The 24,769-nt window shown below is 53.3% G+C and overlaps 3 protein-coding genes across 7 annotated transcripts in view; 2 read left to right on the forward strand and 1 right to left on the reverse strand.

Annotated features, from left to right (window-relative positions):
- SAMD4B (sterile alpha motif domain containing 4B) overlaps nucleotides 1–9,808 on the forward strand; it is a 36,238-nt gene extending 26,430 nt beyond the window's left edge. For 3 of the 4 annotated variants that reach the window (XM_052656280.1, XM_052656279.1, XM_052656281.1), the window contains 10 exons: nucleotides 1,222–1,461; nucleotides 2,020–2,129; nucleotides 2,286–2,372; nucleotides 3,128–3,470; nucleotides 4,201–4,286; nucleotides 4,788–4,906; nucleotides 5,479–5,677; nucleotides 5,872–5,995; nucleotides 7,324–7,407; nucleotides 7,618–9,808. In XM_052656280.1, the coding sequence (XP_052512240.1) occupies nucleotides 1,222–1,461; nucleotides 2,020–2,129; nucleotides 2,286–2,372; nucleotides 3,128–3,470; nucleotides 4,201–4,286; nucleotides 4,788–4,906; nucleotides 5,479–5,677; nucleotides 5,872–5,995; nucleotides 7,324–7,407; nucleotides 7,618–7,646 (1,421 nt within the window). In that variant the 3' untranslated portion in view covers nucleotides 7,647–9,808. The remainder of the gene's footprint in view (nucleotides 1–1,221; nucleotides 1,462–2,019; nucleotides 2,130–2,285; nucleotides 2,373–3,127; nucleotides 3,471–4,200; nucleotides 4,287–4,787; nucleotides 4,907–5,478; nucleotides 5,678–5,871; nucleotides 5,996–7,323; nucleotides 7,408–7,617) is intronic. The other variant, XM_052656282.1, reaches the window with a different exon arrangement.
- Nucleotides 9,809–9,982: 174 nt separating this feature from the next.
- On the reverse strand, nucleotides 9,983–21,687 carry PAF1 (PAF1 homolog, Paf1/RNA polymerase II complex component). Of its 2 annotated transcripts, none has more exons than XM_052656283.1 (15): nucleotides 21,552–21,687; nucleotides 14,594–15,479; nucleotides 14,037–14,066; nucleotides 13,846–13,938; nucleotides 13,416–13,537; nucleotides 13,256–13,322; nucleotides 13,070–13,171; nucleotides 12,882–12,987; nucleotides 12,719–12,787; nucleotides 12,531–12,634; nucleotides 12,327–12,443; nucleotides 12,101–12,229; nucleotides 10,819–10,924; nucleotides 10,620–10,710; nucleotides 9,983–10,534 (listed from the first exon to the last, which is right to left on the reverse strand). In XM_052656283.1, the coding sequence occupies exons 2-15, from the start codon at nucleotides 14,638–14,640 to the stop codon at nucleotides 10,119–10,121; spliced, it is 1,599 nt and encodes a 532-aa protein (XP_052512243.1). In that variant the 5' UTR covers nucleotides 14,641–15,479; nucleotides 21,552–21,687; the 3' UTR covers nucleotides 9,983–10,118. The 2 variants fall into 2 exon arrangements, with proteins under 2 accessions (XP_052512243.1, XP_052512244.1); XM_052656284.1 differs by having other exon boundaries at nucleotides 14,594–15,146; nucleotides 21,552–21,663.
- Nucleotides 15,125–18,464, forward strand: MED29 (mediator complex subunit 29). Its single transcript, XM_052656285.1, has 4 exons — nucleotides 15,125–15,418; nucleotides 15,944–16,002; nucleotides 16,279–16,363; nucleotides 18,162–18,464. Exons 1-4 carry the CDS (start codon nucleotides 15,206–15,208, stop codon nucleotides 18,402–18,404), a joined length of 600 nt encoding a protein of 199 aa, XP_052512245.1. The 5' UTR covers nucleotides 15,125–15,205; the 3' UTR covers nucleotides 18,405–18,464.
- Nucleotides 21,688–24,769: the final 3,082 nt, after the last annotated feature.

Genomic DNA, 24,769 nt, shown 5'->3' on the forward strand with positions numbered 1-24,769 from the left:
GAGTAGGTGACTGGTGAGCTACGGGAAGGGAGGAGCATGCATAAAGGTCTGGAAGCTCGTGGGCACCTGCCTTGTCCTTAGAATGGTTAAAAATCAAATCGGATCCCTTTTCCTATCCCAGGAATGGGATGGATGGAGGATATGAAACATCCGGTGAATAAGGGCCTGGATTCACCCTTGTTTGGGCTCAGAACAAGAAAACATCCTTTGGGAGGTGTTGAAGCCCAATAATAGATGTTGAGGAAGCAGTTTATGTACCTCATTCACTTATTTTACACATAATTGTGCAGAACCTCCTCTAGTAGAAACCCCCCTGTAATTACTGAGTTTAATTAATAATGTTTAAGACAGGATGGGGCCCTGTTGTCACAGGTCTTGAAGCAGGGGGTACAGTTATAAACAAGTGAACAGATAATTAGATAAGGTCATTTAAAGTTGTGATCAGTGCTGTAAGAAAGACAGGACATAGTAATATGATAGGAGGTTGGTGAGGAGGAGCTACTTCTGACTGAGGGTTTAGGGAGAGCCTCCGAAGAAGTGATGCTTTTTTGAGAGGAGACCTGGAGGAGCCAGCTGCCAAGATCAGGAGAACAAGGAGGAGGCGCAAACTCAGAAGTCCTGAAGCTGGAACAAGCTCCACTGTTCCAGGAACAAATTGGGGGTAGGGGTGCGGTAAAGGCTAGAAAAGCTTGAACCAGAGGGATGAGTTATGAGAGATGAGACCTCAGAGATGAGCAGGGGCAAGGTCCTGCAAGGCCTTATAGGTGTTGGGAGGAGGATTTGAATTTTATTCTTTTTGTAAAGGGAAGCTACAGGTAGGATTTAATCAGGGACTAAGTGGGTCAGATTTGCATTTAAAGGAAGATCAGTGTGGCTGTTGTGAGTTGAATAGACTGTAGGGGGTGAAGATGAAGGCAAGAAATTTTGTGAGGAGGCTGTGATGGCAATTCCAGCTAAGGACTCCAGTGACTTAGCCCAGGGTGCTAGCAGAGAAAGTAGAGCAGTTCAGAGAAGTGGCTGACAGCTTGCCGATGGGTTGGGTAGGTAGGGGAATGAGGGAACTAGCAGTAGCTGGTAGGTAGTTCCCCTCAGACCCCAGGGTCCTTTCCCCTTGTTGGGTTCCGAGGCTGAGCTGCCATCCATGGCACCGACCAGGGGAACATGGTCTCCTGTGGTCAGATTCCCAGTCCTGACCTCTTGTCTCTCTCCCACTCTGGCCAGGTCTCCCCTGCCAAATCCACCCCAGCCCGCTGAAGCGCTCCATGTCGCTCATCCCCACGAGCCCCCAGGCCCCTGGTGAGTGGCCGAGTCCAGAGGAGCTTGGGGCCCGGGCTGTTTTCACCACGCCCGACCACGCACCCCTCTCACCCCAGAGCAGCGTGGCCTCCTCTGGCAGTGAGCAGACGGAGGAGCAGGGCTCCAGCCGGAACACTTTCCAGGAGGACGGCAGTGGCATGAAAGGTACGGTTGGGGAGACTAGCTCTAGGACCTCCTCAAGAGGCTTGTGCAGAGCTTAAAAGGACAGAAGAGAGCTTGGAGCTGCCACCCCTCCCCACCCAATTCTTCCTCTTCCCACACCCACCGCCCTCTGAGAAGGGGATACAGGTCTGAGGAAAGTGGACAGTCCCTGATCTAAGGGCTCAAGACTGAGCAGAGAGACCCCCACAAGTCCCAGCCTGATTAGGGAAAAGCCCCTGCACTCAGGCAGCCCAGTCTGACTAAGAAAGCTACGATCTAGAGGTGACTGATGGAACAGAGGTTCCAGGAATACTTTTAAGGACATCAGAGGTTATCCTAGGACATGTCCAACCCAGCAACTCAGAAGGATAGGGTGTCCTGACCAGGGAAGGCCACCTGGAAGGGTCTGGCTGAAAAGTAGCATATGGATCCTGGGCTTCTCCCTACCCCCTTCCAACATCCTACAGCTTTTAAGGCTGCCTGTGATTGATGCCTAGTCCTTCCCCACAACTGTCACCAGGGCCAGATTCCTGACCTTATGCCCTCCCTTCTTTTCTGCAGACGTGCCCTCATGGCTCAAGAGCCTCCGCTTGCACAAGTACGCAGCCCTCTTCTCACAGATGAGCTATGAAGAGATGATGACACTGACTGAACAGCACTTGGAGTCTCAGGTGAAGCTGAGGGGACCATCAGGGCAAGGTTGAGGGCAGTACCATTTTGACATGACCCTTGCAGTCCAAGCCTCCTCTCTTTGGGCCTTGTTGGGGCACCTTGAGTACCTTAACCTCCCATTTCCAGCTTCCTGTCCCCTTCTGCCCCCTCCACAGAATGTCACCAAAGGTGCCCGCCACAAGATAGCCCTGAGCATCCAGAAGCTGCGCGAGAGGCAGAGCGTCCTCAAATCCCTGGAGAAGGTAAGGACCTGGTATCCCCATCTCCAAGGTCAACTGACTGCCCAGTAGTGCTAATGGCTGAGGGCTCTGGGTCCACCTTGCTGCCCATGTGGCCCCCTACCTCGGGATCGCCCCAACCCTAGGGATCCACGCTCTGGGAACCAAGTGCAAGTCAGATCACAGGGCTCACTTGCTTGTGGCTAAGCTGAGAAGTTCTCCTCCCTGTCTGTCCTGGTCTGTGTCTCAGGAATCTTATCTGTTGACTCAACCCCTTCTCTCCATTTCACTTTTCCATTTCTGACAGCTCTTTCTGATAGAGCAGAGTGTCTCCCTGTGCACACGATCTCTCTTTCCAGTTGGTTATTTCTTATCTGCACCCTATCCTTACATATCTGCCTTGATTTGCATTCCTTTTCCTCTTTCCCTGCCACTTGCCTTCTGGTTTTTGCTCCCTTCAATGTCTTAGTCCAAATCTGTGGGTTTGAATCTGGTTCTGTCCTCAGTGGGACCCTGAGACCCCAGGATTAGCCCACCTTCTCCAGATCTCCATGGCACTCCACCTTGAAGTGGGGAAGAGGGAATATGTATGTACGAATGTGTGTGTATGTGTGTATGTGTGTGTGCACACTCCGGCAGCACCTTTACCTGCCTTCTCTGTGTGGTGGAACCCAGGGTCCCGCCAGCTCTTTGCAGGGGCTGTTTGACCCCATACGTGTAGTCATTCTGCAGAGCTGTAGGGATTGGCATGTGACCCAGGCTGTGTCTTCCCCACTCAGGATGTGCTGGAAGGCGGAAATCTGCGAAATGCTCTGCAGGAGCTGCAGCAGATCATCATCACCCCCATCAAGGCCTACAGTGTCCTCCAGGCCACCGTGGCCGCCACCGCCGCCGCCACCTCTACTGCCAAGGATGGGGGCCGGGGGGAGCCACCGCTGCCAGGTGCTGAGCCTCCCCTGGCTCACCCTGGCACAGACAAGGGCAGTGAGACCAATGACCCTCCAGCTGCAGAGAGCTACCCCCCTCCACCAGCTCCGGCTCCCACTGATGGTAGTGAGCCAGCCCCCGCTCCCGTCGCTGATGGAGACATCCCCAGCCAGTTTACACGGGTGATGGGCAAAGGTGAGACCACCCAGGGCCCAGCAGGAAGTTCTGGGCCAGGGTACCAACTGACCCAGGCATCAGGGGTCAAATCCAGTTTAAATGATGGGAGCAGAACTTTTCAAAGCACCCTGGGGACTAGAGTACTGAAGAAAGGGACTAAGACTAAGGATGACAAGGCCCCTTTCCCTCTGGCATGTCCAGGCTGACGATGAGAGACAGCCCTTACCCTCAAAGCATCTCCAACCTGAGCAGAAGACAGGACATTATGTCAGTGGAAACTGCATACAGCAAAGAGTAAACAGATAAGGCAAATCCATTGGTTCTTTCAGAGGGGACTGAAGTTCACGGGATGGGTATCCTGATGCTCTTAATGGGCTCACCTTTCCCTAAGGCAGCACAGCGTAGGCAAGTTTACACCTGGGTCTGAATTCTTTTAGCTGTGTGACCTGAGGCAAGTGACTCAACCTCTCTGAGCCTCAGACTCATCAGGCTAAAAATCTCTCCATTGATGAGACTATCACAAGACTTAAAAGGAGGAAAAGTATCATTGACTTCATATCTGCCGTATGCCCGGCAGTACGGTGGGCCCTTTATATATCCTCATAATAAGCCAGGTGCAATGCTTGGCATATAGCTAGTACTCATCCAGCATGAGTTTCCTGACCCACCTTCTCATGGGCCAGGGGAGCTGGAACATGGCAGAGGGCATTCTGGGGGCTAACCTCCCACCTTTTTCCATGTCCCCAAGTGTGCACCCAGCTGCTGGTGTCCCGACCAGACGAAGAGAACATCACCAGTTACCTCCAGCTCATCGAAAAGTGCCTGTCTCATGAGGTGAGGCCTTCCCTAGGGCTCTCAGGAATGGAAAGGCTGCCCCCATCCTCTCAGACCAACACTCCTTATGTGTCCAACAGGGCCCCGCCTAACTGATTCCTGCCCACCTCTCCAGCCCCCATCCTTCCAGTGTTGGGTTCCGTGGATGCCCTGAGCTCCCATTCTCAGAGCCTTAGTACATAATTCTTCTCTGGGGAGTAAGTTCCCCTCCTGCCTGCTGATCTCTCAGCTCTCAGTAAAACAAGATGCCTTCACCAGCCCCTCATAACATCAGGTTTCTTGTGCCTCCTGAGATGCTCCCTAGTTACAACTTCTCATGTACCGTCTCCCCAGCTAAATTGTAAGCTGTGTGAGCACAGGTCACCTCTGTGTCCCAGCGTTGCCCAGCACAGGACAGGCAGTTGATAAATACTTGAGCGAATGGATAGAAGGCAGATCTGAAAGAAGCACACACGCCTCTTTCACCTCCCCCGCCGCCCCCCCCTCCCCCCCCAATTCTAGGCTTTCACGGAGACACAGAAGAAACGACTGCTGTCCTGGAAACAGCAAGTGCTGAAGCTCCTCCGGACCTTCCCGCGCAAAGCTGCACTAGAGATGCAGAACTACAGGCAGCAGAAAGGGTAGGCAGGCGGCCAGGGCACAGGGACCTTCCTTTCGTAGGCCCTTGTTGTTTGACAGATAGTGCTTAGAGGGGTGATTGCATCCTGGGCTGGGAGTCCAATTGTCCTCATTCAGTAACTGAGTGGCCTTGTATAAGTCACCCAGTGAGGACTTTCCCATTAGAAAATCAGGTGGTGCCCGATTTTCCATTAGAATAGAGTGCTGAGCTAGCAGAATTAGTACCCATCTCGATAGCTGGCCCCTTGCCTGTCCCTTGTTCTCTTCACCTGTGTGCAGAGGGCTGAAGTCGCTTCTCACCCCAAACAAACAACAGAAATATCACACTTGAGAACTGAAGTTAGAACTGCTTTGAGTGGGCTTGAGGAAACCTTTGGACTCTCTCCATCTCCATCTTAGGAGTCCCCTTGGGGCAGAAGGAGACAGAATTACAGTGCAAGGACTTGGACAGGGAATCCCTGCTCATGCAGGTCTATGTTCTGTCCTACCACAGGGGTTGTGGGGGGTGAGAGGAAGAGTTAAACAGATGGGCCCATACGCCTAAACTGATACCCTGCCTTCTGCTCTCTCACAGCTGGGCGTTTGGCTCGAACTCACTCCCCATAGCTGGTTCTGTGGGGATGGGGGTGGCCCGGCGGACCCAGCGGCAGTTCCCAATGCCTCCCCGGGCCCTTCCGCCTGGCAGGATGGGCCTTCTGAGCCCTTCGGGCATTGGGGGCATCTCCCCTCGACATGCCCTCACCAGCCCCAGCCTTGGGGGCCAGGGCCGACAGGTGAGCCAGCTGGAAGCAAAGAGCCTGGCACTTCTGGGGTTGGAGTGGTGGTGCCTGTGATGTGTGTGTCCATATGTTTGCGTCCAGGTGGGCCCAGCTTAGTGGGGAGGGGACTCCTGCCAACTCTGCCACTCCTGGGTCTGGGCCTTTGCCCTACCCACCCACTGCTTTCTCTCTGCCCATGCCCCATGCAGAACCTGTGGTTCGCCAACCCTGGAGGCAGCAACAGTATGCCCAGCCAGAGCCGCAGCTCTGTGCAGCGTACCCACTCGCTCCCAGTCCACTCGTCACCCCAGGCCATTCTCATGTTCCCTCCAGGTAAGGTGCCCACCCTTAGGACTCTGCCTCAACACTACTCTTAGCTGGCCTTTCTTTTCTCTTCTGGGTCTTAGACACACTATCCCTTGCATACATTTGTTCTCTTTCTCTCCCCCTCCCCCCATCTTCTCTCACTCCTTACCCCCACCCACCCCCCATCTTTATCTCTCTCCCTCCCAGTGTCATAATCTTAGTGCTCATCCTGGTGTCTGTCTGCATCTTTTTCAAGGATTGTTAAGTACTCAGTTTGAAAGGAGTGGAGGGGATGAGACAGAGCGGCCAGGTTTCTGTAGAAGGGAGTCCTGCCTGTCAGTCCACTAGTGTTCTTTCAGAAGCCAGGTGACCAAGCTGGAACCTGTAGACTTCGGCTCTTTGAACAGGTTCTACCCTAAGGGCTGTCTTCCCTCTGCTTACAGATCAGTCTAGAGATGGGACATCAGAAGGAGGGCAAAGCAGGCAAAAGGGAGGTTAGAGATGCGCTAGTCTATGGGGTCGCACAGAGTCGGACATGACTGAAGTGACTTAGCAGCAGCAGCAGCAGCCCTGCCTTGCTCAGCAAGTCAGGAGTGACTCCCCTTTGCCAGCCCCTGTCCTGGCACTGAGGCTGCAGAAGCAGAGAAGTCTGGTCTGGAAAGGGCTGCCTCTAGAGAGAGCTTAGATTTGCTTGTGACGCCAAACTCTTTATGTCACAAAGAATTCTTTTATGAGATTATGTGAGAGGCAGGAGACCCCATTTGTCCTGTTTATCCTAGCACAGGGCTTGGCACATGGTAAGCATCTGTAAACACTATTAAATGACTGGATGGCTGAACTGCAGGAGTGAAAAATGAGACCAGTTCTTTTCACCAGTATGCTATGTGTCAGACAGCTTTCCTGCACTGTTGAGTCAAATCCTCCCAGCTGCACTTGTGAAGGCACTGATATTCCCATCTTATTAGTCATGAATCTGAGTCTCAGAGAGGTCAACTTTTTTTTTATTATTAAGGAGAGACAATTAGATGGTCCGACATGGTTTGTGGATTTATAGGGGACATCATGAGAGGTGAGGCTGGAAGGTGAAAGAGCAGGGTCTTGTGAACCCAGGTAAAAAGCTCAGAGTTCCTCTAGAAGCAGTAAGGAACCCAGAAAGGCTTTTAAGCAGTGAGTGGTGTTAGGTCTGCCCAGTACCAAGGGTGTGTATGTCTTACAGGCTCTGTGTCTCTGTTTCTTGCCTCTCCTTTCCTTCTCGTCCCCCTCAGCCTCTCCTTCACACCAGCCTCTGTCTTCATGACTCTACCCTTCACCCCAGTCTAGTCCTTACTGCTTCTGTTCTCCTCTCTCCCACCCAGACTGCCCGGTCCCTGGGCCTGACCTGGAGATCAATCCCACTCTGGAGTCTCTATGTCTGAGCATGACAGAACACGCCTTGGGTGGTGAGCATTTCCTCTTTCCCTGACCCAGCTCCCACCTACCCAGCAGCGTCTCCACCTCTGAACTGAGCAACTCAGAGTCATCCTGAGGGGTCCCTAGGGGAGGCTGGACTCCAGGGAGGGCCTGACTGGGATGACAGGCTACCTGAGCACCTTTTTTTGGGCCTCCCACCAGCTCCTGATCTTCCTCCCTTCCTCCCTTTCTTACCACAGATGGGACAGACAAAACCTCCACCATCTGACAGGACCCACAGCCCAGCGCACCCATAGGCTCCCCGGGCGGCGGGCGGGGGCCAACCCCCAACGGGCTTCTCCGCAACAGCGAGAGGGTGGGCTGGCTCAGCTATACATTCTAATATTTTTCTACTCTCTCACCCTTTTAACTTTGGTTTAACATTGGCACACGCCTTGCTCACTCCCAGGCCCGTCGAGGGATCTCTGCTGAGGCCCGGGGAGGTAGGGGGCAGCCAGGATAAAGGGGGCAGGGACTGGCCAGCCTGCCTGCCCCCTCCTTCCCTCCTTCACCCCCCACCTGGCCCTGTCCCACCCCTGCCTCCTCTAGACTGCCGGCCACCTGCCCCTCCCAAGGAAAAAGTCTCCCCCAGACTCACTGACCCACTCTCTTGTGGGGCCCGCTCAGAACTATCTGACATTTGGGGAGAGATGAGTGGGGTAGATAATCTGCTCTCCTGAATGTTATTTGAGAGGAGCTGAGGAGATAAAGGCCGGTGAGGAGAGGAGCGTGTCTGTCTGCCTGTCTCTCTCTCCCTCACCTCCTTACACCTTCTTCTTCCCCATTCCCATCATTCCCCAAGGACAGGAGCCACCCTCCTCTCACTCACTTCCTTTTGCCCTGTTTATCAGAGGTTCTCTGCAATTAATTTCTTAGGTCTATTTAAGATACATATTTATATAGTTCTTAACGGTTTTTCTCTCTGATCATTCCCTCTCATTTTTAGAATCCTCAGGCCTCTCTCTGAGCCAAGAAAGTGGCAGGGGGAGCCTGAATTTTACGAGGGGAGAGGGCAGAGCCCCCTCCACACCCCCTAGCCCTTCCCCACCCCACCCCTAGCCCCGGCTCCACAGATGCAGAGGTCGAAGGCTGGAGCCAGGGCAGCCAGCGAGGTCAGGAAGTCTGTTGCCTTAACGTCTCCTACCCTACCCCCACCAACACAAATTCTTCTCCACTCCCAAGTCTAGCTGCTGAAAGACTTGGGGGTAAAGAATAAGGGAAAGGGGATGGTTTTTGGTTTCCTTCCCCACCCGTATCTCCTTTTCTTTTACCCTTCCCCCACCCCACCCCCTCATTGTCATGACCTCACTTAAGTGGAACACTATATATCATAACCCAGAGGTTCGTCCCAGCCCCAGAATCATACCAATCTCTGTTCCTACTGAGGGGTTGTGCTGGGGCCCAGTTGGAGGGAGGGGATTTGGGGGTTCAGGCTATGGGGAAGCCAGGGTCCCCTCTTCCAACCCCATCCCCTCAACGTTCCCCCCCTCACTGGGACATTCTCAAGCTTTTCACACCGAAAAGGAAAAAATGTTATTTTTAGATACATTTTATGATAACTTTTGTTATGAATATGGCTGGTAACCATTGTGTATGTTATTAAAGATAACAAAATGTTGGGAAAAAACAAAAAACCAAAAAAAAAAATTTTAAACCACCACCCTCCCTGCACTCACCCACCCATTCCCCAGTCCTTCTTGCCTCTGCCTCCCTGGTGTGGACCTCCCTCAACTCTGACCCAGGGTTGGGGAGGAAGCCAGGGGGTGGGGTGGCCCTGGGGACCTACTCTAGGTCCCTACCTCCTCTCCCAGTGCCGGGCTGGGTGGGGTGTCAGGTTTATTTATGTACCTCTTGCACACTCATCAACCTATGCAAGTCCCCCATCCCGGCCCCTCCATGTTTCTGTGCCTTTGCTCATTCCCCTCCAACTCCCAGGGCTTCTCCAATCCTCCTCCTAGCCCGGGGAAGTGGGATGGACAGGGGCCACCTCGTTTTTTGGAATCAGCAGGGTGTCCCTCTTAAGAGACCCTCACCTCCTCCCAGCCAGTCCTGTCTTGTTCACTACCCATCAGGGTGAGCTGGGTCTGCCTGGCACTGGGAGGCGGTGAGGGACACCCCCTACATAATGGGAGGCAAGAGCTGCCCCCTTCCCCCTACCTGTCAGCAGAGTGTGCAGGACGCAGGCGGCCCCACTCTGATGGGCAGGATCCTGACCCACTCCTGCCCCTCCCCAGCCCCTGCCCCTCCACCATGATTTCACCCTCCCTTCTATTCCCAGCCCCACTGGCAGAATCAGCTTTGAGTAACTGTACAGTTTTTCTCGCTGTTGGAGAAGACTTATTTGATGGAGTTTCACTTGTTTAATGGTCTGGGCTTATTTTGGAAAAAAAAAAAAAACAAACAAACAAACAAAAAGGATTCTGATCTTTGTTATGCTACATTTCCTGAAAAACATAGTGACCCTGCCTTTGTGGCCTTTGCTTTTGTGCCTTAAGCACCTGGGGTGGTTCAGGGGGGTTCTGTGTGGGACAGGCAGAATGAGACCATGGTGCCTGGGAGGGGAAGTAAAGAGAAGCTGGCTTTATTAACAGCAAAGGTTTGGAGGAGATGAAAACAAAGCAGTAGGCTCACAAAGAGACCACTCGAAAAGTGCGTTCCTGCACAAAATAACTATCTGCGCCAGGGCTGAAGGCTCTGGGACTCAGTCACTGTCACTGTCAGCTTCACTGGAATCAGAAGCTGCAGCTTCACTGCCATCCTCCTGAGCAGAATGCTCACTGCCACTGGGGAAGGGACTGGCGCTCCGGCTCCGGCTATGGCTCCGGCTCCGCTGGCCACCCCCATCACTGCCACTGTCTGAGTCATTGTCACTGCCACGAGCCCGTCCTCTGTCCTCATCATCAGAGTCAGCGTCATCCTCTGAATCAGCATCACTGCCGAAGATCTCCTCTTTGTCTCTGGCGGCCCGGGCCTCATCCTCACTGCTTTCATCCTCGCCGCTGCCACTCTTGTCACTCGCCTCATCCCTGTCACCTTCCTCCCGTTCACTCTCACTGCCAGAGCGCTCATCCTCGCTGCCTTCCCTCTCACTGCTGCTGCCCTTCTCTCGTTCCTCATCTGCAAGGGAGCAAGAAGTGAGGCCCAAGTTCCCCACCCACCCACCCACCCACCCAGAGTCAGAGTTCGGTCTGTCCAGCTTTACCTGAGCCCCCAGCTTCTTTCTCTTCTGTCTCCATTTCCTCCTCTTCTTCCTCCTCGGGTTCATGGTTCTCCAGCTGAGCCTTCCGTGCCTCCTGGAAGCAGGACAGTTGAGGGGAAGGAGAAGGTTCAATCTGGTTCCTGTGCCACTCTACCAACTACCACCCTCCCCATGGGAGACCGGGGTCAGTGGTGCTTGTTACCTGGGCTTCTAATTCCTTCTCATTCATGTCCCGGTGTTTGACCACAAGCAGTGCATTCGTACCTGACTGAACCCCGGCCTTGGCTCGGCGCTTACTCAGGCGAACCCTGCAGTGGTAGAATTGGGGAGAAGTACATGAGATTCAGTTAAAGACCCCTGTGGGGAATCTGGTCTAACTTGGTTCTTACTCATCTTTACTCATTTATACCTAGCCCAGAAAAGACCAGAATAAATACAAACTGAATAAGGGAAACTAAATTTGGGATAGGGGACAGGCAAGAAGAAAAGGAGCCCCTTGTGGCTCAGATGGTAAAGAGTCTGCCTGCAGTGCAGGAGACCTGGAGTTTGATCCCTGTGTCAGGAAAGATCCCCTCGAGAAGGAAATGGCAACCCACTCCAGTATTCTGGCCTGGAGAATCCCATGGACGCAGGAGCCTAGCAGGCTACAGTCCATGGGGTAGTAAAGAGTCGAACATGACTGAGCAACTTCACTTTCACAGGCAAGAAAATAGATAGCTCCAAAGGTATCAGTTTGAGTGCCTTGTACTTTATATATGTGTATATGTATGTCCTTTACATAAACACATAAATGTATAAAGTAGATTTTAATGTGAATTAGATACCAACACTTAAAAAGAGAATCTGGATTTCTGGCTTTTAGAAAATAAGATTCTATGACTCCACTGGGCCTCTGATCCCCACCCCCCCAAAATAGCAGCAGTGGGTTGGAGCCCTTTGCTATGCTGGGTCATGGTGTTCTTGAAGGTTGCCAAGGGCTCCAGGTCACCTAGACCCCAACAGCCTACTGTGCATTTTACATTTTTTGCCTGGCTTAATGGGATCAGAATTTGTGATCTCTGCTTTAAACAGAAACTCAAGGTCACTCTTTCCCAACCTTTACACCAAGGGTCCCAGCACAGCAGTAAACTTGTAACCATCAGGGAAGTTCAGGGGTCATGTTTTTTGAACTTGGGTATCTAGCATTTCATTTATTTAAAACATTAAATTTTACACATTATTCCATATTTTTGAGCTATGTTTACAACTTAGCAGTCCTACTCTTACATGAAAGCTCCAAATATCTCCAGTATTAGGTAGAGATTTTTCTTCTGGGTTCTTGTGTTAGAAACGGCTCCAGCTTTATAGGCTTCCACTCTTATAAATGCACGTGGCAAATCCCTAGATACAAATGACCTCCAAGGTGGCTTTTTGTACACCCCAAGATCCTGATTCTGAAGTACAAGCCCAAGCTAATCTGAGTGAGGTACGATTGTGCTGAGTACCTGGTCTCCAGTTCATTGTAGTAAACACCATCACCCTCTCGGAAGATAAAGAAGTAGTTTTCCTCATAACCCTTGCTAGCCTTGTTCTTCACATTCCAGTTGTACTCTCGAGCAATCTTGTAGTCATACCTGAGGATGAAGGGGACAGGGTCAGCCCCATTGCTTCCCTATGAGGAAGAAAAGGAGACACTTCTCAATACCTGAAACCTAACCCCAACCCACGTACACATCATCTGGTGCATAATCCATCTCCTCTTCCTGGTCCCGCTTTCGTTTCTTCAGTGTTTCCTCCACAGGCAGAAAGTAAGCCACAAACTGGTTCCCTTCCTCATCCATCATGCCCCTGTTTGAGGGGGAAAGAGGAGCAGTGAAGACTGAGTGAGGACAGAATCAATGAAAAGCGGCCGAGGTGGACAGCAGGGCCACTCACCTGATCATGGCCTGAGACATCATCTCCAGTGCAGCTGCACCACTTGTGTCCTTGGGGGCGGGGTCTGAGTCAAAGATTACCTGAGCGCAAGGGTTGATCCACATCTGGGGGATGGAGGCACTGGGGTTAGACTAGGATAGACAGAGATGGCAGGCTGTCCCTCTCTGCCCCCCTCCCCTGGATCTGACCTTAAAATCTGGAAAGACAGGCATGACCTCCACTGGTGTTACTCGGGGCTTGCTATAATGCTGGGAGATCTGGCAGAGGCAAAAAAGCAGGGTAAGAAAAAGTACAAAGTGCTCTGGAGCCACAGCTTTATCCCCGCTTCCTCTATCCCAGTCCTTCAATTACAGATTTCTGGGCATCCTCAAAAGTCTTCTCGATAGCTGTAATCTGGCTATCCCTGTCTTTGTATATTTCCTCCTCAGTGAATTGCTGCTTCACAGAAACCCCAATCCTGAGGAGAAAGAGAGAAACATTTAGAGGTAACTGGACATACCTGAAATCTCCACCTTCCCTCTCTACCCTCCCTAACTTACTTGACCTCAGGCTTTTCATTGGAAATGCCATAACGGTTGAACTCAGTGGAGATGTACTCTGTCTTCCGCATCCATGGCACCACCTTCGCATGCTGCTGGGATCTGGAGTGGGAGAATCAGGCACCTCAGGACCCCACTGCCTTCCCATCAGCACCAGTCCTAAGTCCCCACTCAGCACCCCCTCACCTCTTGGAACTGGTGGGGGCCTGAATTTCCTCTTCCAGAAGCTTCTCATCAGCTGGGTCTAGGAGTACTAGAAAAAAGCAAGGTGAGAGGAGGACTCTGAGGGAGGCCCAGAGCTGGCCCTCGCTAGCCTAGAGCAGGCCCTCCCTGTCTCCCAACACACCATTGGGGTCGATGCGGTAGGTATCAGGGTTGATGAGGTCAATGGTAACTCCCAGGTCTGGCTCAGTCAAGAGATCATGTTTGTGCTGTTTTTCCAGGGAAGTTGCTTTGTACTGAACAAACCTGGGTAGGGAAAATATGCCCATTATTGTTTCCTGATTCCAGCCTTACCCCTTACAGCCCAGCTTCCTAGAGGCTAAGGTACTCCAGGGAGGAATTCAGAATGAAAAAACCACGTTGGAATCAGGAGGCTAGCAGCTCTTAAGTGTAAAGAGACTTGGATACTGCTTGCTTCTTAACACACACCTACGGCACACCTACTATTACAGGTTAAGTACCATTCTGTGCCCTGAACCGTCAGAAAAAGCAGTCCCTACCCTCAAGGATCTCACATTCTAAGGTGTTTCCCAAAGCCCCATTCTTAGTCTCACCTGTTCTGGTCGAAGGGATAGGTGATGAACTTCGGGTCGAAGGGGATGTCAGGGAGGCTATTGCAGTACTTGACTCGGCAGACCACTCCAGACCTGGGAACACAGTGGCTCAAAACCTGGCTCCTGCTGCCCCACCTCTGTGCCCAGCCCCACTTGGCCCACCCATCCTGGGGAAACACGATGGAGCTCACCTCTCAGGCAAAGTCCGGTGAGAATTGGGCCTGGTGGGTAAAAGAGAGACGATGACAAAAGATGGAAAGAACAGGATTGACAGGAGAGCGAAGGGGGCTTTTCCAAGCTTTTAAAAGGGAAGAAGAGGGTGACAAATGATAATTCCTCTTGGTAGCGGTACCTCAAGTACTCTAACAGAGGGAGTCAAGTATGCCTCTTAGAGACAGTGTCCCTAAATGTTTTTAAATCCCTTTTCAAGGACACGTCTTCAAATACTTTAATAATAGAGTAAAATAATTGTTTTGGGGGGAAAGGGGTCTCCAAACGCTTGACTGGAAGAATAAAAACTCAATCCTCAACAGCTTAATTCCAGAAATGGCAGGGAAGGTGTGGGGGGAGCTAGGGAACACCACGTCCGGGACCCGCCCCCCTGAGCGGGTGTGCGCTCCGTGACGACACGGGCCGACCTGGGGGGCTGGCAAGGTTGTAGACTGACAAACCCACCTGACCCTCTCATCTCGCTGACGCCCACCCAGACCTAGAGAAAAGCGGTACAGTAAGGTGGCGGAGTGCCTACCTGTGGCCATCCTCGCGCTGGGCCTGGGTCTGGATAGTGGGCGCCATGGCGATGAGGCGAGGGCAATCCTGACAAGAGCCTCACAGAGCCACGGCAAACGGCGTGCCGACTTCGGCGGGCGCCCAATCCCAGGCAGGGCTCGGGCTGGCACCGCTCTCCTCACGGATAGGGCCGGAGTGAGGTGGGCTGGTGAGAAGAGTTCCCGGAACACTGGAGTACTACGTAGTACTCAGGTAAACGCGCAAACAACGCCAAGGACTGCCCTACAGGTCCGTCTGCACCAACTGCCGCCAAGACTCTGAGGACCGCAGGTCGCCTCAGCCCGCTAGGTCTTCTGGGAAATAGAGTCTGATTGGATCCACACCCGGATTGGCCAGCGACTGTGCAAAGGCTGGAGCGAGGCGGAAAGAGCCTCTTGTGATTGGTTTATCGATGTCTTATTGTAGCCGTCGGATTTGAGAGTCACGAGTTGAAGGGTGGGTTCTTTCCTCTCATTGATTGTATTGTCTGGGAGGCGGAGCTAATCAGCAAACATGGCCCAGAGACGAAGACGCTAAAAAGAAAACGGGGAGACGCACTTGTGATGCACTTCCGGTGCGCGAGGCGAAGAAGATGGCTGCATCCCAACAGCAAGCTTCAGCGACTTCTACTGCCAGTGTGTCGGGTCCGGGTTCAGCTGGTGGGTCGGGCCCCCAGCAGCAGCCACAACCACCAGCACAACTTGTGGGACCTGCCCAGAGCGGGCTTTTGCAGCAACAGCAACAGGACTTCGATCCTGTGCAGCGCTATAAGATGCTCATCCCGCAGCTGAAGGAGAGTCTACAGGTGATGGGTTGGGAGATTTGGCTCTCTGCCATCCGGGGGGTGGGCGGAGGGATTGTTTAGTCTGGGAGAGAGCAAAAGAAGCGTTAAGAAGGAAAGAGGAATGAGACTGTCTTCGTGATGCCAAAGCGAAGTTCTGTGGATTGACAGTGTAAGGTGGGATCAGAGAGAATCTTGAGTTTGAGACTGACCGGAATTTGAGTTGGAGGGAATTTAAAGAAAAAACCTAGCTCTGGACGTTAAAGCCTGAGGAAAGGACTAGCCTTGACTGACCGTGATTGGTGGGTGAGGAGGACCCTAAGGTATGTCTGGGAAATTACTGGCAAGAGAAAGCGGACCTCTGGAAAAATATAGATAGTAATTGCTGTAAAGGTATGGAAGTTGAAATTACTCTGCAGTGATAGGAGAAGTAACAAGAGGAGGCCTGAGGTTGGATGTATCTTAAGGAAGAGTGAAGATCTATCAAAAGTGTCCTCTTCTGTTTCTTCATCTCCCACACCTTTTTTTTTTTTTCCTTTCCCTCTTTAGACCTTGATGAAGGTTGCAGCCCAGAACCTGATTCAGAACACTAACATTGACAATGGGCAGTGAGTACTCCCCTTTCTCCAGGATGTCAGTATCTCCATCCTAGTCTCAAAAACATCCCCCTTGTACCCCATCCATCCCTCCTTTCTCTTTATTTTGAAGCCTACTCCCTACCCCCTGGCCTTGCTCTTTTTGCCCCTTCTACTATCATCTGTCCCCTAGGTCTTGCTTTGGGTCTCCTGGGCCTATACCTCGTTTTCTGATGGATACTTGGTTGGGTAGTCACTTTGTCCCAGAGACTGGAAATCCATCTCCCACCTTCTTCTCCTGGACTGTAGAAAGAGCAGCGATGGACCCATTCAGCGCTTTGACAAGTGTCTGGAAGAGTTCTATGCACTTTGTGACCAGCTAGAGCTCTGCCTGGTAAGGGGCCTCCTAGCCACCAGGTGACCACAGCTACCTCAGTTCCTGTGCTTCAGAAACCTTCATTCACTCAGTTGACACATGCTCACTGAGCACCTCCTATGGCCCAGACCTGTGTGGATACTGCACCTGATACTGGGGACAGAAAGTTGCCCAGTCCTTGCCTTCACAGAGCTTCCAGTTCAGTGGGTGACAAATATATCCTCCAGCAGTGATAGCTCAGAGAGTCAGGGCTCAGACAGGAGAAGCTCAAGACATGGAAGACCATGAAGGGGAAAATGGGCAGAAGGCTCAGGGCTGGGATGTGGGGGTGAGGGGCAGGCAGAGGGGGCAAGGTTAAAATAAGAGGTCTGTAGACATCCAGAGATGGCATCTGACCCCACCTAGGGTGGGTCTAGGGAGGAAGTGGCTCAGGATAGACTACTAGTAGAGAGCACATCTGAGCCAAGGCTGGAACCAAAAGGGAAGAAGGGCAGAAGTTGAGAGGAGGGCCGATGGCTCAGAGCACAGCCTTTGGAGTCAGAGGGACCACCAATCTCTACCTCTGAACCTTGGATTCCTCCTTTGAAAAATGGATTTTGGCGAAGGACTCTTTACATGCAAGATCTTGCATGTAAAGCATTTAACATGGTATTAGACAAGTGGCAAATGTTTTAGACAAGTGGCAAATGTTTTATCTTATAGCGTCATCATCATTTTGGACTGGATTTTAAAGGAAAAGGCAGTTTGAGGAGCTTTGTAGTGGTAGAAAGATGTTCCAACCAAGAGGAACAGCTTCTACTTTAAGTTCCCTTTAAGAATGTCATGAAATTCAGTCTGGCTGAGGTATGGTAGGCACTGGGGCTTGTTGGATTTTGAATATAGCCCAGAGGTTGCTAGGGAGCCATGGAGGGTTTCAAGCAAGGAAAAACATCAACCCATTTGTCTTTTTAGGGGTATGCCTCTGGTCGCCAAATGAGGGATGGGTTCGAGGGGCTTAGAGTGGAGGCTGGGGGCCCATGGCAGGATTCAAGAGCCACTAGGTTTCACCAGGGCGGGGTCCTGAGGAAGTGGGGAAGGGCAGGTGGGAGAGATAGTCAGAAGGCTTTGTGCCTGGGCAGTGGGACTGATGGGCTGTGGGAGGAGTCTCCAAGATGAGGCCCAGGGGTCTGGTTTGGATGGTAGAACCCTCCTTGAGACAGGGACCCAGGAAGGGGAGTGGTTTGGGGGGCAGAGTATAGGAGCTCTGGAATTTTAGGGCAAGTGGGCACATCAGTGCAGAGTTCAGAGCAGAGTGGTGTGTATGTGGGTGAAACACCTCCTAGAGGGCATGAGAATGAGAGGAGGAGACAGGATTCAGCAATTGCCACACTTAAAGCTTAGGTAGTTTAACAAGCATGTAGAAGAACCAGCCAGAGAAGCAGAAGGAAAACTAGGAGGGGCAGGTGCCACCAGAGAAGCTAGTGTCGATGCCAAGCCTAGGGTTAGGAGAGTCACAATAATAGTAGTTGACATCCATCAACTAGCACTTAAATAACTTGCTAGGACCTATGCCTGTGTCTCACACACTGTGCTCACCATTCTCGTTTTATGAGGTAGCAGAAGTACTTATCAAACCCATTTTCCAAAGGAGTTAACAGGCCCAGAGAGGAGAAGCCACATGCCTGAGGTCACCCAGCAAGTGAGTGACAGGGCCAAGTTCTGACCCCAAGACCCCAGGATTTCAGAGGCTGAAAAGCCTACCCCAGGCTGGCCCTTGGGATGGGATTGGCAGTACCCGGAGTGAGGCTAATACTGCACTTTGCTTGCCTGTCCACAGCGCCTGGCACATGAGTGTCTGTCACAGAGCTGTGACAGTGCCAAGCACTCTCCGACATTGGTGCCCACAGCCACCAAGCCTGATGCCGTCCAGCCTGACAGCCTGCCCTACCCGCAGTACCTGGCAGTCATCAAAGCCCAGATTGCCTGTGCCAAGGACATTCACACTGCCCTGCTGGACTGTGCCAACAAGGTCACAGGCAAGACACCTGCACCACCTACGGGCCCTGGAGGCACCCTGTGAGCCATCAGGGCTGGGAGTGGGGTAAGGGACAGGGAGGGAATGAAGAGCGGCTTCAAAGCAGCTTTGTCTCTGGCTTTTCTTCCTGCCTGAACACTGTGGCCGGCGCCAGCAGGGGGCAGCAGAGGCCAGCAAGGCGCGCGCAGGGTGGGGCCTTGCCTCTGTGGGCTGCCTTCTCATCCTTGGCTGAGGGTGGACTTTGGATTGTGCCCCTTGGTGATCTCTTCCAGGGGGTCTCCCCCTACCTAGCCTAGTTGTGGAGTCCTGTCTGGACCCCTCTCCCTCAGTCCATTCTTGATTCTGTCCCAGTTTGGGGGGTGGCTCTGTGTCTGCTCCTTTTCCTAGCTGTTTCTCTTGGTGTCATTCGATCTCCTTTTGTTCCCATCTCCCTGTCTCTGACCATCTCTTGCCCAGTGCCCCTTTGCTAATTGAGACTGTCCCCAGCTCCTAACTGGGATTCTGTGTCTATGCACAGGGCCAGAATGGAAGACAGAACCCCAGGGTCACCTGGGGCTAGAAGGAGCTTCGTTTCCAGGGGCCATAGCCACACCCAGAAATCCCCAGCACCTCTCATGTCAGCTCAACCCCCAGTCTGCTTGGCCCAAAAAAGGGAAGTGGAAGGTCTGGGCCCTGACAGCATGCCCAGTCCCAGTCGGGGAGCAACCCAGCGTGCGCCCCCACCCACCCCGCCATACCCAGGGCCTGCGTCAGCAGCACTCAAACAAGGGGTGTTATGCAATCCGCGGTGAAGCCCTGTATTTTTAGCCCCAAAGGAGAAGTGAAAAGGCCCCAGCAGGGATGAATCATCAGTCCTGGGGAAGAACCTAGGCACCTTGGCCTCAGCTCCGGGAAGCAGACCTTGAGGAGGAGGCTTCAGGAAGAGTGTGCCCCACCGGGCTCCCCACTTCCCCAAGAGGCAGCTTCAGGGAGCTCAGCCATGGCCGTCAGGCCTGGGCAAGTGTAGGGCGGAGCTACCAGCTCAGCCCCAGCTGGTGGGGTGTGAAAGGCCCAAGTGACTCAGCCTGGTTGGGGGACGGATGGCCCCACCCAGAACCTTCTGTACCCTGGTTCCCATGGCATTGCCCAGAAGTCTGCTGTCCTGGACCCCACATCATTGCAGAACACCTGGGACCATGGAGCCCTGCAAATCACCCAGAGCCCAACTCCCCACGATGAAGTTCTGGGAAATGGCCAGCTCTTGTGTGTGTGTGTTTATACATCCCAGCAGTTCCTTCCCTTTCTCCCTGACCTTCCTTGAAGTACCAGGCACACAGGGCAAGCTCCAGGCAGGGTAGCAGACCTCTCAGGCACAAGCTGAAGCTGCTCTCCACAGGGAGAATTTCTTCTGAGAGGAAGCCACAGCTCTGCCCATTTATCTGACTAGATCAGTCCCCCACCCATGTGACTCCCCACATCTAGGATAATCTGCTTAAAATCAACTGACTATAGACTTGAATCACATCCACAAAATTCTTTCACAGCCTCATCTAGATTAAATAACTGGCGGCTATAGCCTAGCCAAGTTGACAAATAAAACTGACCATCATAACCTTGTCAGTTTGGCACCCCTAAACATCTCCTTAACCACACTTAATCTCCAAATCAACACAAAAACAAAGTCCCTGTTCCACCTAACATGGTAACAATTATTTGCCTACAACACTCTTTCCCCGTGAGAGCCTGTTGGCTTCCAGCCTGGGGGCACACAGCACACAGTCCACAGGCCCACACTCATGAGGCACAGCTGGCCCTGTGAGGTAGCATCACACACAGATGGGGGCAGGACATCCCAGCAGCCCTTGACCCCGGACCCAGCAGTGCCGAAAACCACATCCCAGCAGACAGACGGGAGACACCTGGTGGGCAGTGGGGTGAGAGATGTGCAGTTCAGCAGCACACACGGTGGGAATTGTGCACCAGGAAGCTGAGTTCATGCAACACGCATTTGCTGTGTGTCTGTTTGGGGCCAAGCCCTGTATAGTGTGAACCAAAGATCCCTGCCTTGCTGGAGCTGATATTTTAGTGACAGTTAAGTGTGATAAAGTAAAACACAGATTGTCAAGCAGTGAGAAATTCTAAGAAGGAAAAGAGACCAGAAGTAGAAGGGGGGGTGGGGTGGAGGGTAGTGTTAGGAATAGATCTAAAGGTGTAAGGTTTGCACATGGAGAATTATGTTACTTTATTGGAAAACATGAAAGTTTGAGAGTTTAGGTTGGGGGGGTAAATGGATGGTACATGTATTTTGTTGGTTCAGTTGCTCAGTTGTGTCCAACTCTTTGTGACCCCATGGATGTATTTATTATTTGTTAAATGGATAACAAGGTTATTTTTAAACCTTTTCTAATCCTTGACCCGGGTCATGAAGGCCTCCCTGAGAAGGCAGTATTGGAGTAAACTTAAAGGAGAGGGAATAAGTCCTGGACATTCCAGAGGGAACAAATGCAGAGGCCCTGCCTGTGGCAGAGCTGTGCTGGTGCATTGATGGAATAACGTGGATGCCAGGACCACAGTGAAGAGGCAGGGTAGAAGACTTAGTGAAGGTTCTTAGTGGATTAGCAGGCCCAGAGGAAAACTGTACAGCCTGGTGCACAGCCACCCACTCCAGGGAAGGGTGTACATGAGATGCACAACTGCACAGGGCAAACCAGACCAGGAGAAACAGGCACACAACCCCTCTTCTCTAGTAGAGAACAGCGTGACCCGCCATCCTGCAATCATGGTTGTCTCGGTCCCAGATACAGTCCCACAGACAGACTCGAAGAACAATCCAACCATATGAATACATAAACAACCGTCTAACTACCACTTAAGCCGCTATCTCCTACCCCATCTCAGACTTTGCCCATCACCAGCTGACTCAGCCCTGTCCTCAGCTCAACGTTATCAAAAGCAGTGAGGCTGGCTTTAGATAAGGCTTCTCAGGTTCAAGTGTGCCTGCCTTTTTGCCCCTGCTCTGCCCAGGGAGGCCACCAAGAGGAGCAGGAGTGCGCCAGCCACCCTCCCATCATGCGCTGCAGACGTCAGGGACCAAAGTTCACCAGTTTCACTGCCTTGTGACCTGGCCACAGAGGAACTGCTTCCAGACACTGGCTTCCTGGGTGTTTTCAGCTACACCCCAAGGACACAAACACAGGAACAGTATTCACATACCTGATAACAACACAGTTCCAGAGGTCTTGAACACAGCTAAGCCACCTAGAGCCACACAGGCTCTCACACACACCCTCAGCTCCCAGGCTGTGTGCTCACAGCTCCTCATCACCCCCAAGGACACACAGTCACCCTCAGCGGCCTCCCTCAAGGAGTTCCCAGCTCTTAGTCACTCCAGATCCCGTGGTGGTTCAGAGCTACACACAGATGTGCAGGTAGGTATGGAAGTCACAAGTTCTCATGGGATGCCACTTCAAAGGCAGTTACGTTTGAGTACACACTCCCTCACCCAGCGATGGTGTGTCAACACAGTATGGTCACACAGGCAGAGGCGGTTTCCCGTATTTATTCTCAGAGCGGTGTCAGAGGGTTGTAAGGACATGGCCTTGACATAGGACAGTGGGCTCATTTGTGTCCGACACCTACTTGCCCCACCACATACCCAGGCGCTCCAGGGCAGCCCGCCTTTGCACATGCGGCGTTCACGCGGTCCACACGCACCGCACGGCACGCCAGCCGCTGGGCCCGCGCAGCTGCGCACACGGCTCCCGCCAGTCAATCACGCCAGGAGCACACGGGCCCAGGTCACACGTGCAGCGCGTACACAGTCCCCAGCTCGCCCGCGCACTCGCGCCGGCTCTCACACCCCCGCGTTTCCCGTCCCCGCTTGTTTTTCTGGAAACTATGCTCTCCATTCCCCTCCCCCTAGGCCGGAAGCGCTCGCTGTATTTTTAGCCTCTCTGGTTTCCGCCCCTTTCCCCCCAGCCAGCCCGTCCCGGACCTGCCCCCCTGCGCCCCGCGGGGGACCCCGGCCATCCCCTTCCCCACCGTCATTCCAGAGGGGATTCCCGGCTTTCGCCGAGGCCACGGATTTTCCCGCTGGCTACGTGGGGAGCTGGGCGGAGTCCTGCTCTGAACTTCCTCCTGAGCTGGGACTCCTGAGGCCTGGACGGGGTGGAGCGGGGGATGGGAGCCTGGCTCCTCAATCAGAGAGAGAGGGGTTGGGGGGGCTCGGACTCCTCCGTTTGAGAGACAGGGTAGCTGGGAGCCAGGACTCCTGAGTCTGGTGAAGCCACGGCCTGGGAGCCGGGTGTCCTGGGTCTGAGCAAGGAGGCGGCTTGGAAACCCGAACCCCTTGATCTAAGCAAGAGGGGGCAAAGGCCGGGATTCTCAGTACCCCCGCCCCTGTTAGTGTTTCGATGGGTGCGCAGCCCTTCGGCGCGCAAAGCCTCTTCCAGTCTCTCTCAGATCTCCCAATCCGAAGCGCCCTGGCCCTTGGGCCGATGACTCAGCAGATGGGAGAGGGGAGGGGGTCAGCCTGACTCAGGGATGGGAACTGCTCCCCGTCTCCAGGGAATCGAAACTGGTATTCCCTCCTCCAGGATCGCGGCCAGAGCCGAGCCGGCCCTTAGGAACCCCAGAATGCCTCCCACCTCTCGTTCTCCCGCCCTAGTCCTACTATCGGCACAGGGATTTGGAGCCCAACTGGGCGGCGGGTGCCGGGCATCTCCCTTTTCCCCCCTTTTCCCGTAGTCCTCAAGCCTCTGTTTACAGGCGACCAAAACCCTGGTTACAGAGAGGAACCCGGGCGTCCGGGTCGAGCCTCCTCGTCACGGCTTCCAGGAAGCCCCCCTCCCCCGCCCCTTGCGAGTGAGTCACTGGCGAGAGGGAGGCTGCAACCGTGCCAGAGCCGCCCGCAGCCGCCCAGCTCACGGGACCGGCCGGGAAGGCCCCTCGGCCCGAGAAAGCGCCGCACCAGGGATTCCCCCGTGCTCTGTCGGACGAGCAGATCAGCGTGCCTAGCAGAATCTCCCCACCTCAATACAAGCCCGCAGTCCGCAGTCACAACCTGCAAGAATGAACTTTCCACCATAATAACTGCACTCCGTGGCAATGATTTATTTCTACCACCGTATTTTCAGTCAGGGCAGCCAGCTCTGGAGACCCCCTTTAAAAATTAGTGTTTTTACCGTATCTTAAGAGAGCATCACTCAGGGCAACTCCTTTACAATAAAAGACGTGTCAATGAGGGGAGTGATTTCTGCAAACGCAGAGTTCTTTCAAGGCACATCCCTTTATGAGAGTCCCATCCGACCATCAGTTGGGGATGATCCATTTCTTCCATTTGAGACAGCTTTCCAGCAAAGAAACCCTCCATCATAATAAAAGATCTCCCCCTTTCCAATCTTGAGTTTTCTTGAGTGCAAACTCCCTTTAATATGATTTAAGGCCCTGATATTAAGCTAATGCCATTCACTAACAGAATAACTTGGCCTCTTCATGCCTGGGTTTCCCTATGTTTAAAATGGGCATAATACCTCCTTGAGTTAATGTATGTAAGACACTTTCTGCAATTGTGCCTAGCCCAGAGGAAGCCATCAGAAGCGCCATTATTTGTGTGAGGGTGAGAGGACACAGCGGTGCTGTATTTGGGAAATGAGGCCCCTTTCCAACCTCACCAGGTGTCTGGGACCCCACCTCACCCCCAATCCTCGTGAGTGGGAGCAAAGAGGGCGGTCCAGGTCTCAGGATCTGGGCAGTTCGGGAGCAAGACCGTCCAGGATTGGGGAGGCTCTTCTCTCACTGTTTTGCTCCTGCGGATTTCTGTCTGTGGATGTTTGTTTCTTCCAGTTTTCGCCCCTTCTCTCTGTATGACTCTCCCTCCCTCCCGCTTCTCGCTCTGAATTTGTCTCTTTGGGGACTGTCTACGTCTCTTTTCAAGCTCTGCCTTCCCACCTCCCCTCCTCTCCTCACCCTGTCTCCCCCGCTCTGTGCATGTCTCCCTGTGTGCGTAGCTCCCCCCCCGTGTGTGTGTGTCCCCATGTTTTTCTCTTTGCGTCCCTCCATTTCTCTCTTGCTCCCGGTTCGCCTCTCCCCGCCCCTGTCGATCATTGTCGCGCGCGCACGCCCTCTCCGCCTCTGCCCTTGTCAATTCCCCCGGGAGCCCTGCCCCCACCTCCGTCCCTGTTCCCTTCTCCGCGCCTCAGTCTCCAGCCTTGAAAACTGGGCCGACACCCCCACCCCCCACCTCACGCACTCCCCGCGGGGTCGCGACCGCCCGCGGGCCCCGCTCAGGCGAATTCGGGCCGGGATCCAGGCGGAAGGGCTCCGAACCCGGGCCGGCCGTGCTGCGCTGGGGGCGCGCGTCCGGGAAGCGCCCCTCCTCGCCCCGCCCTCCCGGGGGCCAACTCCCCTTGGCCCCGCCTCCCCTCTGGTGG

This window comes from Budorcas taxicolor, chromosome 18, assembly GCF_023091745.1.
Source record: "Budorcas taxicolor isolate Tak-1 chromosome 18, Takin1.1, whole genome shotgun sequence".
Classification (NCBI taxonomy): Eukaryota; Metazoa; Chordata; class Mammalia; order Artiodactyla; family Bovidae; genus Budorcas; species Budorcas taxicolor.